At 43.6% G+C, this 15,144-nt stretch overlaps 1 protein-coding gene across 1 annotated transcript in view; it reads left to right on the top strand.

Moving 5' to 3' along the window:
• The window catches only part of TENM1 (teneurin transmembrane protein 1), an 840,365-nt gene that overhangs the window by 517,340 nt on the left and 307,881 nt on the right, over positions 1 to 15,144 (top strand). The window contains 2 exon segments of the mRNA XM_040405386.1: positions 7,338 to 7,535; positions 10,868 to 11,068. Of these exon segments, the coding sequence (XP_040261320.1) occupies positions 7,338 to 7,535; positions 10,868 to 11,068 (399 nt within the window).

Genomic DNA, 15,144 nt, shown 5'->3' with positions numbered 1-15,144 from the left:
CGCTGTTTGCCGAACTGGCGAACATATGGCGATGTCCGCCGGTGCCATATTATTTTACATTGTGAAGAAATTGTACCAATGACACAACCATCAGGTGGTACAGGACAGCCAATTGAGACATTTCAGCACATGGACATACCCCCTACCTTATAAATAAACCCGATCTGGCCACGATTTTACATTCAGTCTTTTGCCAGTGTAGAGAGAGGTTGCTGTTTGGAGCAGGGACAGACTGTTAGGGACACCAAACACTAGCTAATAGGGCCACAATATGTAATATACTTATAATATACTTTCTAACATAGAAAGTATATTATAGTGCATTTCCTTTGTGCAGCAGTTGTGTGCGGTTCTGCTGCGATACTGCAGCTACACAGAGTGCCAAACGCCATTGGAACAAATAATTTCTACTGGTGTGATATACCAGTTAGCCCCCAAAAAAGTGATTGAAGCAGGGGTGTGATATACCAATAATATACTTTCTATATAGTGCATTTGGATATTGCAGCATTTGTTTGCAGTTTTGCTGTGTTACCGCAGCTACACAGAGTGCCAAACGCTCTTGGAACAAATAATTTCTACTGGAGTGATATACCAGTTGCCCCCCAAAAAAACTGATTGAAGCAGGGGTGTGATATACCAATAATATACTTTCTATATAGTGCATTTGGGTAGTGCAGCATTTGTTTGCGGTTTTGCTGCGTTACCGCAGCTACACAGAGTGACAAACGCTATTGGAACAAATAATTTCTACTGGTGTGATATACCAGTTGCTTCCCCAAAAAATTTATTAAAGCAGGGGTGTGATATACCAGTTATATACTTTCTACATAGTGCATTTGGGTAGTGCAGCATTTGTTTGCTGTTTTACTGCATTACCTCAGCTGCACAGAGTGACAAACACTATTGGAACAAATAATTTCTACTTGTGTGATATACCAGTTGCCCCCAAAAAAACTGATTGAAGCAGGGGTGTGATATACCAATAATATACTTTCTATATAGTGCATTTAGGTAGTGCAGCATTTGTTTGCGGTTTTGCTGCGTTACCGCAGCTACACAGAGTGACAAACGCTATTGGAACAAATAATTTCTACTAGTGGGATATACCAGTTGCCCCCCCCCCCCCAAAAAAAAAGTTATTGAGGCAGGTGTGTGATATACCTTCTTCCACAAATACTGCTCTTCTATAGGGACTTTTGTCACAGGGTCATTTTGAAAATGACAGGCAGAGGAAGAGGCAGGCCATTCTGCAGGGGTGGTAGGGGTCGAGGGCAGGTGCACTAGGCCGGGAGCCTAAGTGGGAAGTTGCAGAAGGTGCATGCGATTACGTCAAAGGACGCACCAGACTTGGTTGAGTAGCTCACTCAGCCTTCCGCTTCTGCACCCTCCTCATCCTCTCTATCTGCACCCTCTTCACTCTCTGCTGTGTGCACCCCCAAAGACACCACCACCACCATATCCCCTCCGCTCGAGTCAGAGGAATTATTTTCAAATCAATTTTCAAATTCTTGGCATCGGATCAGGAAGAGGAGTTATCAATGGTCGCCACCCAGCAGTCTGACGACAGTAGCCAGATAAGCCTAAGGAGGGTGATCCATGCTGTTGCTGCCTTCTCCGAGATCTCTAATGTCAGTGATGGTGAAGGTGACGATGATGACGTGTCGATGGACGTCACGTGGGTGCCCACAAGAGAGAAAGAGGAGGGGAGTTCAGAGGGAGAGACAGAGAAGCAGATAGGGAGGAGAAGCAGGCAGAACTTACAGTGCACAGGAGGCAAAAAGCAGACTGCTAATGTATCTGGAACGAGCCATCCACCATGCATGGTCACTTCTGGCGCTCCCAGGACGCCATCACATGGCTCCGCAGTTTGGGCTTTTTTTAACGTGTCCACTGCCAACAATAGTCTTGCCATCTGCATCCTGTGCTGTCAACGCATAAGTTGTGGTAAGCTTAACACTCACCTAGGGATGACCACCTTAAGAAGGCACCTGGCCTCCCATCACCCAGTGGGAGCAACACCGTCAGAACCCACAAAGCCACACTCCCGGCGCTCCATGTCCTGCCTCTTCTCCGTCTCCTCTCTCCTTCTAATTGTCCTCCACTGGCAAAAGGCAGGCTTCCATGGCCCAAATGTTCGAGTGAAAAAGATGATGACGCCGTATAACCTTCTTGCCCAACTGCTGACCGCTGGCTTGTCGGAACTGCTAGACTGCCAACTACTGCCATATAAACTGGTGGACTCGAAGGCCTTTAGAAAATTTGCGGCCATTGGCACACCGCAATGGAAGGTCCCCGGAAAGAAATATTTTTCCCAGAAGGGCATCCCAGAGCTATATGGCCATGTTCAGTGGCAAGTCAATGTATCTCTGGCACACAGTGTCAATTCCAAGATACATCTGACCACAGACACGTGTTCTAGCAAACACGGGCAGAGAAGGTACATAACTTTTACTGCCCACTGGGTGAACCTTCTGTCGGCCGTCAAGCATGCAACCCGTGGCACCTGTGTGGATTTGGTATTTTCACCACGGATTGCATGCAGGCCTGCCTCTTCTTCTGCTCCTCCTACTCCACCCTCCATCCTCTCGTTGGCTGACTCCTCCTTTTCCACTGCTACCGCCTCTTCCGCTGTGCCCCCCAAGCTCCCCAGAACCTATTTAACATGCCAGGTGAGACGTTGCCATGCTGTGCTGCGGTTGTTGTGCCTGGAAGCTAAGAGCCACACTGGTCCTGCACTCCTTTCAGCTTTGCGGTCACAGGCCGATCAGTGGCTAACCCCGCTCAATTTGACAGTTGGTAAAGTGGTGTGCGACAACAGTGCCAATCTGCTGAACGTGCTGAAAGAGGGCAAAATGACACACGTGCCATGCATGGCACATGTCCTGAACTTAGTTGTGCAGCGATTCATTGCCAAATACCCCTGGACCAGGACGTCTTGTGGCAGGCCAGGAAAATTTCTGGCCATTTTAGAAGATCTTACACGGCCATCGCTCGCCTTGCTGACGTTCAGCGGCTACACCACCTGCCCGTCAGACATCTGATTTGTGACTGCTCGACGAGCTGGAACCCCACCTTTCACGGCTGAGGATGGGGAAAACCCTCAGCCGTGCGATGCCACGAGATGTTAGTCGCTGCTCGGCCAGGACAACGACAACAGAAATAGGGAGCAGGTCACCTCCTAACGCATCCCTAATCTGACCCTGACTCCTAGCTGCATGAGCCGATCTTGAAGGTAGGAGGGCTCATGCTCAGGAACCTCGGATCCCTACTCACCCTCCGCCGATCCCTGAACTAGGAGCTGGGTAGACCACCTGTTCCTCCTGGATGCGGAGAAACAGGAGTCTAAACTGGCCGAGCTGCAAGGGGATATAAACATAAACAGACTATGGATATGGCAGGAGAGTGAAAGACTTCCACCCCTACCTGCCACAGACACACTGACTGGATCCCTGGACACAAGTGCAGAAGTCCACACACAGACATAAAAGGACACAGCACACATAAACACACAGGAAGCCAGAAGCATAGCTGCAATAATAACAGACACCACATAAACATAAACTTAACATCACATAACAACATTTATGACCACAAGGGTGGCCCTCACTGGCAGATGGTATAAGGGACCAGGAGGGTGCCTCCAGCTTACAAACAAGGCTGGAGTACCCCTCAGACATCAGGTCTCAACTGAGGCTATATAGCCCAAAGTGGCCACACCCACACAGACACACCCAGTGTTCACACACACAGAAGGGAATTAACCCTTTTCACACCAGGGAAGGGAAGACAGCCACTTAAAGGAGAAAATGCACACATAACTAAAACCCTGTGCACACCAGACATACAAAAGACACACCTAACAAAGATAGGTTGCCAGGTGCAGCCGCATGCAAATTGCAGCAAGCTGCCAAGCACAAACATGTTGCCAGCGGCAACCACGTGAGGCAACAATCCAGCCGCCCTCACCATGTGATTGACAAAAACCAAACCGCAGGCAACTGCATGCGGATCAGGAGTCACGACCATAACCATGGTCGTGACACCACCTTGTATATGCTTGATAAGCTGCTCCAGCAGAAACGTGCAGTTAACGACTACCTGTAGGAACTCTGCGGAAGGATAGGTTCTGGGGAGCTTGTTTGTTTTTCACCGCGCCAGTGGCTGCTCATGTGCGACGCATGCAGACTTCTGCAGCCATTTGATGAGATCAACAAACTGGTCAGTCGCAGCCAGGGCGCCATCAGTGACATCGTACCTTATACCTTCTTTCTGGAGCGTGCATTGCTTCGTGTCATTGATCAATCCGTCGAGGAGCAGGAGCAGGAAGATGAGGAAGTCGCAATGCTGGAAGAATTCCCAGGGGGGCTACTCTATCTGAGACAAGTCAACAGGAGTCTGAAGATGAGTCAGAGGAGGATGGTGCCGGGGTGGAGGAGGAGCAAGAAGAGCATGCTTTAAAATTTTCTGGGATCCCTGTTGTCCATGGCTGGGAGGAGGAGACCGAGGATGACATTATCCTGGAAGATGAGCAGGGCCAGGCCACTCCACTGCTTCAAGTTTAGTGCAAATAGAGGCCTTCATGGTCAAGTGTTTGAAGAGGGACCCCATATAAAAAGCATAAAGTGCAAGGACCATTACTGGGTGGCAATGTACTTAGACCCCCGGTACAAGTACAAAATGGCGGATATGTTACCAGCATCACAGAGGGCTGTCAGAAAGCAGCACTTCCAGGACTTGCTTCGAGAAATGCTGCATTCTGCTTTTGCGGGCGCTGGCAGAGGAATTTCCACTCACAGAGAAACAGTTGCGGGTACCAATCCAATAGGGCATGCAAGAACAGCCGGATCCTGTCTCAGGGAATGCCTAGACCGACAGGTGTCCGACTACATCAGCTGAATGACCGATGTGAACGCTCTGAGAAGCGAGAAACCCCTGGACTATTGGGTGTGCCGGCTTGACCTGTGGACAGAGCTTGAACAATTTGCCATAGAACTCTTGGCTTGCCCATAGTCGAGTGTCCTGTCCGAAAGGACGTTCAGCGCAGCAGGGGGGATCGTGACCAATAAGCGCACTCGCCTAGCTCACGACAGTGTGGACTACCTCACATTTCTAAAAATGAATGAGGCATGGATCTCGGAGGAATTCAACACATGTGACGACTACGTTTAATTGAATTTCCTCATGACAGCCCACAAATATCCGCCACCACCCAGAGCAAATAATGGTCCCTGTCTTAGGTAAATACAGTGGCATAAAAGGCTTTTTCTGTCCGTTGAATGCCTAATGTTTTGGGCCTCGGAGGAATTCAACACCTGTGATGACCATGTGTTTCAACTATTATCATTAGGGTTTTTTTCAAGAGAGGGATTTTGTTAGCCATGTTTTTAATCCAATTTTATATTTTTAGTTCTTTTAAACATGTATTTGACCTGTATTTGTACTGGCCTTTAGTAAATTTGATATCCATTGACCGTCTAATAGACCTCCAGCCATATACTTACTTGTTCTTTTATGTACGCTGAATGCATAATTTTTGGGGCCTGTAGTACACTGGCCTGCTGTAAAATTAATATCCAATGACCGTGTAATCTACCTCCAGCCACATACTTGTTATTTTATGTACACTGAATGCATAATTTTTGGTGGCCTGTAGCACACTGGCCTGCTGTAAAATTGATATCCAATGACCATGTAATCTACCTCCAGCCACATACTTACTTGTTCTTTTCTGTACGGTGAATGAGTAATTGTTTCGGCCTCGGAGGAATTCAACACCAGTGACGACCACGTGTTATCAAATTTCAACTATTATCATTAGTTTTTTTTTCAAGAGGGGAGGATTTCGTTAGCCATGTTTTTAATCCAATTTTATATTTTTAGTTCTTTTAAAAATATGTATTTGATCTGTATTTGTACTGGCCTGCAGTAAAGTTGATATCCATTGACCATGTAATATACCTCCGGCTACATAATCACTTGATCATTTCTGTCCGGTTAATGCCTAATGTTTGGGGCCTGTAGTCCAGTGGCCTACAGTAAAAATTTTATCCATTGACCGCATAATATACTTCAAGCCACATAATCAGAATTTCTTTTATGTCAGGTGAATACCAAATTTTTTAGGCCCGGACACCCGTGGCCTAAAATAAAAAATTTCTAGGCTCCAACAGGGCACATTTCAGAGAATTTCCCTTTAAGAAGCATAAAAATGTCCCCTGATTAAGATACATATTTTTTGTTGGAATTTTTTATCATTGATCCCGCACTAGTATGTCACTGTCCATGTTGTGGGACTATTTGTACATTTCTACTAAGTATTTGGTGGCTGCAAATATGAGCTGAAGGTTTTCAGCCATTAAATTGAATGGGGCCCGCCGCAAATTTGCAGTTCTCGAACATTTGCGCGATCGCGTTCTCAAACCATCCCGGCCAATATTTGTTCATCACTACTTCGGACTAGACATCTCCGAACAGTAGATAAGTGTACCTGGGTCCCACTGGTTAGTACTAGTTCTGAGCTGATGGCACTGTTGGACATCTTCTGATATCAAAGGGAAGTAAGCATGATGTATCTTTCATCTGTTGCACCAAGTTTTCTTGTCCAATGACTATGGTCCTCAGTGTTGCCCATTTCTTTGTGCTTTTTCAAAAGAGCTTGAACAGCACATCTGGAAACCCCAGTCTACTTTGAAATCTTTGCCTAAGCGATACCTTTCTGATGCAGTATAACGATCTTGTATCTTGTGCTGTGTTCAGTCTAGCCAAAGTGTATAACTAGTGGTATGAAACTGTCTTCCACAACCTCACCTTTGTATCAGAGCTTGGCTGTTCCTTAGCAAGTTCTAAGCATCCAGCTGTTTCTGTTTCAGTTAACTACTGTGTTTTGCTCTACATATGAAAATGGAGATCATTATCACCTGTTTGTTATAATTTGTTAATCATATACCTGACTATAATCCTACAAAATCCCTAACTTTGTACAAGTAAAGAAGAACGCCTGCCTGTGGACTTGACAATGCAGAACTTCCAACAGGGTGTGAAGTAACACCCAGGAGAAAAGTTGTATATGAACTTTTCATGTGTGTGAACGATCACCAAGCAACTTGCGTTTTTGTTTTGCTTTCACGTGTGAATAAACACTGATGTTTTGAACCAAGAATTGTACTTTGCTGCACCCGCTAATCCTAACTACCAGAGCAAATCCCCACAATATATATATTTATATATATATATATATATATATATATATATATATATATGTATATATATACTGTATATATATATATATATTAACCTTACTAACTGTGTGTGTTCCTTGCTTTCCCTTTCCCTAGATTCATGCCCAGTACTCTGTAGTGGCAATGGTGAATATGAAAAGGGACATTGTGTATGCAGGAATGGATGGAAAGGAGCAGAATGTGATGTTCCAGAAGAACAATGTATAGATCCAACCTGCTCTGGAGGGCATGGGACTTGTATTATGGGAGTCTGCATCTGTGTACCGGGATATAAAGGAGAAATCTGTGAAGAAGGTAGGTTATGTATTCTATAGATTTTTTTTTACATAAACTAAAATTAAAATATATCTTTAGTCATGTCATTAAATGTGACTTTCTCATGTAAACCTGATTTATATTGTGCACATTGTCTAGCTCCTGGAATGTAGCTGTAATGGCGGTGCTCTGTGCCCGCAGGCGTCCCGCCATCTAGGAAGGGCACCGGCGCCATATCATTCACTCTGCTGCTGCACAGCTCCCAACAGTGGAGCCCACCATCGGAATTCTGTGTCCCCCACTGGATGCCATAGCCTGTGCCTAGCTGCTAAAACTTTTCCTTTGTCCTATAGAGCACACGTTTGCTTCTAGGCTCTTAAAGAGCTAGCATATCGGTACAACAATCTTCACAAGACATTGGCTGGACACCTGTGGGTACTAAAAGCACCTTTCCCTAGGACGTGGTGCCTGGGCAATTCATTATTTAGCTTGCTAGTTCCCTGCTAAGGTGAGCTGTTCTGTTTGCCTGCCCAAGTACCAACTTCTGACCATTACCTGACTCTAATCTTCTGCAGTCTGACTTGACCTACAGTCAGGTCCATAAATATTGAGACATCGACACAATTCTAAAAATTTTGGCTCTATACACCACCACAATGGATTTGAAATGAAACAAACAAGATGTGCTTTAACTGCAGACCGTCAGCTTCCAAATCAGGTTAGCGGTGTAGGAATTACAACAGTTTGCATATGTGCCTCCCAATTGTTAAGGAACCAAAAGTAATGGGACAGAATAATAATCATAAATCTAACTTTCACTTTTTAATACTTGGTTGCAAATCCTTTGCAGTCAATTACAGCCTGAAGTCTGGAACGCATAGACATCACCAGACGCTGGGTTTCATCCCTGGTGATGCTCTGCCAGGCCTCTACTGCAACTGTCTTCAGTTCCTGCTTGTTCTTGGGGCATTTTCCCTTCAGTTTTATCTTCAGCAAGTGAAATGCATGCTCAATCGGATTCAGGTCAGGTGATTGACTTGGCCATTGCATAACATTACACTTCTTTCCCTTAAAAAACTCTTTGGTTGCTTTTGCAGTATGCTTTGGGTCATTGTCCATCTGCACTGTGAAGCGCCGTCCAATGAGTTTTGAAGCATTTGGCTGAATATGAGCAGATAATATTGCCCGAAACACTTCAGAATTCATCCTGCTGCTTTTGTCAGCAGTCACATCACCAATAAATACAAGAGAACCATTTCCATTGGCAGCCATACATGCCCACGCCATGACACTACCACCACCATGCTTCACTGATGAGGTGGTATGCTTAGGATCATGAGCAGTTCCTTTCCTTCTCCATACTCTTCTCTTCCCATCACTCTGGTACAAGTTGATTTTGGTCTCATCTCTCCATAGGATGTTGTTCCAGAACTGTGAAGGCTTTTTTAGATGTTGTTTGGCAAACTCTAATCTGGGCTTCCTGTTTTTGAGGCTCACCAATGGTTTACATCTTGTGGTGAACCCTCTGTATTCACTCTGGTGAAGTCTTCTCTTAATTGTTGACTTTGACACACATGCACCTACCTCCTGGAGAGTGTTCTTGATCTGGCCAACTGTTGTGAAGGGTATTTTCTTCACCAGGGAAAGAATTCTTCGGTCATCCACCACAGTTGTTTTCCGTGGTCTTCCGGGTCTTTTGGTGTTGCTGAGTTCACCGGTGCGTTCCTTCTTTTTATAAATGTTCCAAACAGTTGTTTTAGCCACGCCTAATGTTTTTGCTATCTCTCTGATGGGTTTGTTGTGTTTTTTCAGCCTAATGATGGCTTGCTTCACTGATAGTGACAGCTCTTTGGAACTCATCTTGAGATTTGACAGCAACAGATTCTAAATGCAAATAGCACACTTGAAATGAACTCTGGACCTTTTATCTGCTCATTGTAATTGGGATAATGAGGGAATAACACACACCTGGCCATGGAACAGCTGAGAAGCCAATTGCCCCATTACTTTTGGTAACTTAACAAGTGGGAGGCACATATGCAAACTGTTGTAATTCCTACACCGTTCACCTGATTTGGATGTAAATAACCACAAATTAAGGGTCCATTCACACATCCGTGTGTGTTTTGCGGATCCACGGATCCGCAAAACACGGACAGCGGCAATGTGCGTTCCGCATTTTGTGGACCGCACATTGCCGGCACTAAGAGAATATGCCTATTCTTGTCCGCTATTGCGGACAAGAATAGGACATGTTCTATTTTTTTTCAGGATCAGAATTGCGGACCCGGAAGCGCGGGTCCGCAATTCCGGATCGGGGCCGCACATCGTGCGGCCCCATAGAAATGGATGGGTCCGCAATTCCGTTCCACAAAATGCGGAATGGAATTGCGGATGTGTGAATGGAGCCTTAAGCTGTCAGTCTGCAGTTAAAGCACATCTTGTTCGTTTCATTTCAAATCCATTATGGTGGTGTATAGAGCCAAAAATGTTACAATTGTTCCGATGTCCCAATATTTATGGACCTGACTGTATGCTTGATTATCTTGATTACCGTATAGACCCTTTGCTGTCTGCCCTGGCCTTGGAAACTTGTTTTATGGAATTGCATGAAGCTCTGACCTCAGCCTGTCCCTAACTGTTGTTTTGCCTTATCCATCGGTGCTCCGCACTAATGTCTCTAACCCTCCTGGATCAGCTGTCAACCACACCGGGAGTAATCCAGGAGGTAGCAGTCTTTAAGTCCCCTTAAATGAAGTTCAGATCCCTGTATAAGCGCTAAAGGGTGAATAATACCAGAGGACTACCAGGATAATGCCCTTAGATTTAACCCAAAATAAAACTGGTTGGTTGGCACAATGGATCCACATTCACTGCCATCAATGTAATATTGAGCATTAATATTCCTAGTAAAAATAGTAGAGGAGGATTCATTCTAAGGACTAGATCAGAGCTTTCTGGATTTCTGTATAAAAATTGGAAACTGATTCTGCATTTGATTTCATTGTTTTCAATGGTATTTAGTTTTATGATAAACAATCTTTCACAGCTGCAGGTCTTCTCTGAAGTAGCATTGCATGGGATTGTAAGGCCTATGTCATCCTGAATTTGAAGACTGGACATTACATTTGTGTTTGTTATACATAGTGGGTTTTGCATCTATGATATATCTTGTGGTTATGACGGGAATACACATTTAAAGTACTGACTGCATTCAAAGACCAAGACAACAAAGCACTATACAAATAAGATTTATCTTACAAAGTGTCATATCTTTTAACTGTATATTTCATATTACATGTAACTTTGTCCAAAATATGTCAATAATAAATTGACCTGTTAAAGTACATTTTGTATTTCATCTGATGCAGAGAACTGTCTGGATCCAACATGTTCTGATCATGGTGTCTGTGTGCAAGGGGAATGCCACTGTACTGCTGGCTGGGGCGGTGTAAACTGTGAAAATGCCCTGGCCCTTTGTCAAGAGCAATGTTCTGGCCATGGGACCTTTCTAATGGACAGTGGAGTCTGCAGCTGTGAGCCCCACTGGACAGGAGCAGACTGCTCTGCAGGTAATTATCCCACCAGTTAGTAGTTTTCATCATAGCTATATATCATAGCTATCATTTCACTCTGTCATCAATGTATATGGAAAGAACTACAATTTTCTAATGTATTTTGTGTTTCAATTGCTCTCTATTTTTAAGATGCCTTTTTTTCTGTCATTGGCTATGAACCACCAAAGGTTGAAAATTTGTGCAGACCTAATACTTTGTTTGGGTTAGGGTTAAAACTGGTTGTGCTAAGTTTGAAAGTATTGATGTTTCCACAGGATAAGGGGTAACTTAATGATCATGTGGTCCAATTGCTGGGACCCCCATAGATCCTAAGAACAGGGCTCCTATGTCCCATCCTGATAGAGTTGCAGGCCAAGCATTCACCCTGTGCCGGTGCTGCTGACCACTGAACAGCTGATTGGTGGGGGTGCTGAGTATCAAGCGGGGGTCTGACCACTGGGGCCCCCACTGATCACTAGAATGGGTACTTGTACTCAGCTATCTCTGGCAGCCCCATACAGTTGAATGGAGCACCAGACACATATGCCATGTATGCACTCCATTCAAACAGAAAAATGCAGGCCCCTGTTCCAGTGATAGGCAGGGTACCCAGAAATCAGACCCCTACTGATCAGACACTTATCCCATATCCTGTGAATAGGGGACAAGTTGTTGTTATGCGACAACCTCTTTAAGAGGGTGGATAGGTTATAAATATTTTATTGTTAGTGGTCTAAGAATCATATTAAATGGGTAATCCCACCTTAAAGGGAACCTGTCATGTGGATATTTGATTATAATCTAACTAATTATATACAATCATTAACTACTAAAAAGTGCCTTAGATGTATTCACTTACTGGTGTGACAGATGGTTACCTCATAATATACACACAAAGATGCCACATGCTGCATGCTAATGAACTGATTTGAGTCCAGCGTGATGTCAGTGAGTCCAGCGTTTTTTTAATTCAGAGCTATAGCCACTACCCTGCCCACCTGCTACTGATTCATATGGAAAATAACTGTCAATCAGCAGCAGGTAGGTGGGGAGAGTCAGGAGCTCATGAATATTCAGGACTCATCATTATGAGCTGGAGCTTTTAAATACAAGATGTTGGCAGATTGACTGGGTCAATTAAAGAAAGTGACCAGTCACTTATTTATGTTGCCCTTAGTTAGGACACCATAAAACTGGTGACAGGTTCCTTTTAAACATTTATGGCATATCCACAGGATGCCATAAATGCCTGATAGGTACAGCAGAACTCAGCTCTTACTGTAAATCGCATAGACTTTAACTTCTGAGAATGGGGTCACCAAACCTATGTTCTCTCAACAGGTTCCCAGAGGCATTTTGTAGCATTATTTTTGCATATAACAGTCATTTTTTATTATGGAAAAGCACCTTTAACTTGTCGAGAGACCATGCATGGGTATTTTTCTCTGCACCAGGAACCAGTTGGACTTCCACTGATGAGACATTTGTGGCATATTTAACCAATATGCCATACATGTGTACTTTAGGAATCCATGTATGTTCAGTGCTGTTGGCCAATGTTTGACTAGTGTAGTAGTCAAAGTTAAATTTAAGCCAAAACAGCTTATCAAGATGTGTAGTAATACATTATACTATAATGTCACATGTTCTAAGCACAATTTATAATATCTCCACAGAATCAGACACCACCTTGAAGGGATTTCCCATTAACAACATATATATCAACCTTTCCACCAGATTACTGGTATTCCAGATGATCAAAGGAACAAGTCCCCTGTGTGAACGAAGTTGAACATGCATGACCACTGCTGCATTTGTTGTCTATAGGACTGCCTAGTATATCTGTAAAGAATAAATCAAGGCAACTGGACGTACTGTAGATTTCTTGAAAACGTTTCACTCATTCTTCCAACGAGCTTTCTCAATTCTGAGTGACTGTACAAGAATTCTCTGGGAATAAATATGTAACTGAATCAACATCTGGTAATTATACCCAGCATGTGGTCAGAGGTCATTATACCCAGCATTGGGTCAAAGGTGTTGATTCCATTAATTGGAGTCAGTAGGTGATAAATACTTCCCAGAAAAAGGTGTCAAGACAGCATGGTATGTGGCAGGCAATAGATGTCTAACCCCCCCGCCTCTATTCAAGCTTGGCTTCTCCATTTTTACGTAGATGGCCTCCTTCACACCTCGTTTGTACCAATCGGCCTCCTTATCCAAAACACGTACTTGACTGTCTTCAAAGGTGTGACCTGTTTCTTTTAGATGTAAGTACACGGCTGAATCTTGACCAGAGGTTTTGGCTCTTCTATGCTGAGCCATACGCTGATGTAGTTGTTGTCTTGTTTGGCCGATATACAGTTCTGAGCATTCCTCATTGCACTGGACTGCGTACACAATGTTGTCCATCTTGTGTTTAGGCGTTGGGTCTTTGGGGTGAACCAGTTGTTGCCTCAGTGTGTTGCTGGGTTTAAAGCAGACAGGGATGTGATGTTTATTAAAAATCCTTTTGAGTTTCTCAGCGAGAAAGCATGACAGAAGCAAGAATATGGTTATCCATATGTTGCTGGGGTGTCTGAGAAACTCAAAAGGATTTTTAATAAACATCACATCCCTGTCTGCTTTAAACCCAGCAACACACTGAGGCAACAACTGGTTCACCCCAAAGACCCAACGCCTAAACCCAAGATGGACAACATTGTGTACGCAGTCCAGTGCAATGAGGAATGCTCAGAACTGTATATCGGCCAAACAAAACAACAACTACATCAGCGTATGGCTCAGCATAGAAGAGCCAAAACCTCTGGTCAAGATTCAGCCGTGTACTTACATCTAAAAGAAACAGGTCACACCTTTGAAGACAGTCAAATACGTGTTTTGGATAAGGAGGCCGATTGGTACAAACGAGGTGTGAAGGAGGCCATCTACGTAAAAATGGAGAAGCCAAGCTTGAATAGAGGCGGGGGGGTTAGACATCTATTGTCTGCCACATACAATGCTGTCTTGACACCTTTTTCTGGAAAGTCTTTATCACCTACTGACTCCTATTAGGATAATGGAATCAACACCTTTGACCCAATGCTGGGTATAATGACCTCTGACCCCATGTTGGGTATAATTACCAGATGTTGATTCAGTTACATATTTATTCCCAGAGAATTCTTGTAGGGTCACTCAGAATTGAGAAAACTTGTTGGAAGAACGAGTGAAACGTTTTCAAGAAATCTACTGTACGTCCAGTTGCCTTGATTTATTCTTTACAGATATACCATGACCCGGATAAATGAAAACCTTCACAGACAGACTGCCTAGTATGGCACTCGGCTATCTATGTCAGTTCCATAGAAGTAAATGGAGTGGTGGTCACACATGCATAAAAGGTCCATTAACACAGGAAACTAAACAACCCCACTTCTCATGAATTTCTAGGGTCTCATTGATCAGACCCCCAGTGAACATACATTTATCACCTCATTTGTGAATAGATGATAAATGTTAATTGTAAAAAAAAATAATAATAATACTAAAGATATTACTTTATAGTCTGTGTCATCAGAATCCTCCTACAACTTTCATAACATTCAAGGATTCTTATTTTCCTATGGTTTCCTTAAATAGTATGCAATCTACAAGTAAACTGTTCATCTATTGTTGTGCTGTTTGCTGAACAGTATTCACCTGCGCAGTGACATCACTTTCTGCAGGTTTTTGGCAAGTAAATACTTATGATATCGTCTTCATTTACAGAAAAGGGTCAATTATTTGTGGATATATAAATCTAAATTGCAAGGTAAACAGGAACACAATTGTACATCGGAGTGACATCGCACCTCATTAGACTTCTCGAAGTGTGACATTATGTCTGCTGAAAGTTAGCAGAATGTTCTTTAGGATAGTTACAAAATGCTAGATTGTAATTAACAGTTAGGGAAATAAAACAGTGTGACTTTTGACAGCTTGACAATTTTGTATTAGTCTGTCTGAATATATAAGTGCACACTCAGCAACTTTAAATTCTGTTGACTTCCAGTTCATGAAAGCTTTTCAATTCTCTTCCGAACCTGGAACATATTTCTTTTCAAAAGGCA

This window comes from Bufo bufo, chromosome 8 (assembly GCF_905171765.1).
Source record: "Bufo bufo chromosome 8, aBufBuf1.1, whole genome shotgun sequence".
NCBI classification, from domain to species: domain Eukaryota; kingdom Metazoa; phylum Chordata; class Amphibia; order Anura; family Bufonidae; genus Bufo; species Bufo bufo.
This window is presented reverse-complemented; position numbering and strand designations above follow the sequence as displayed.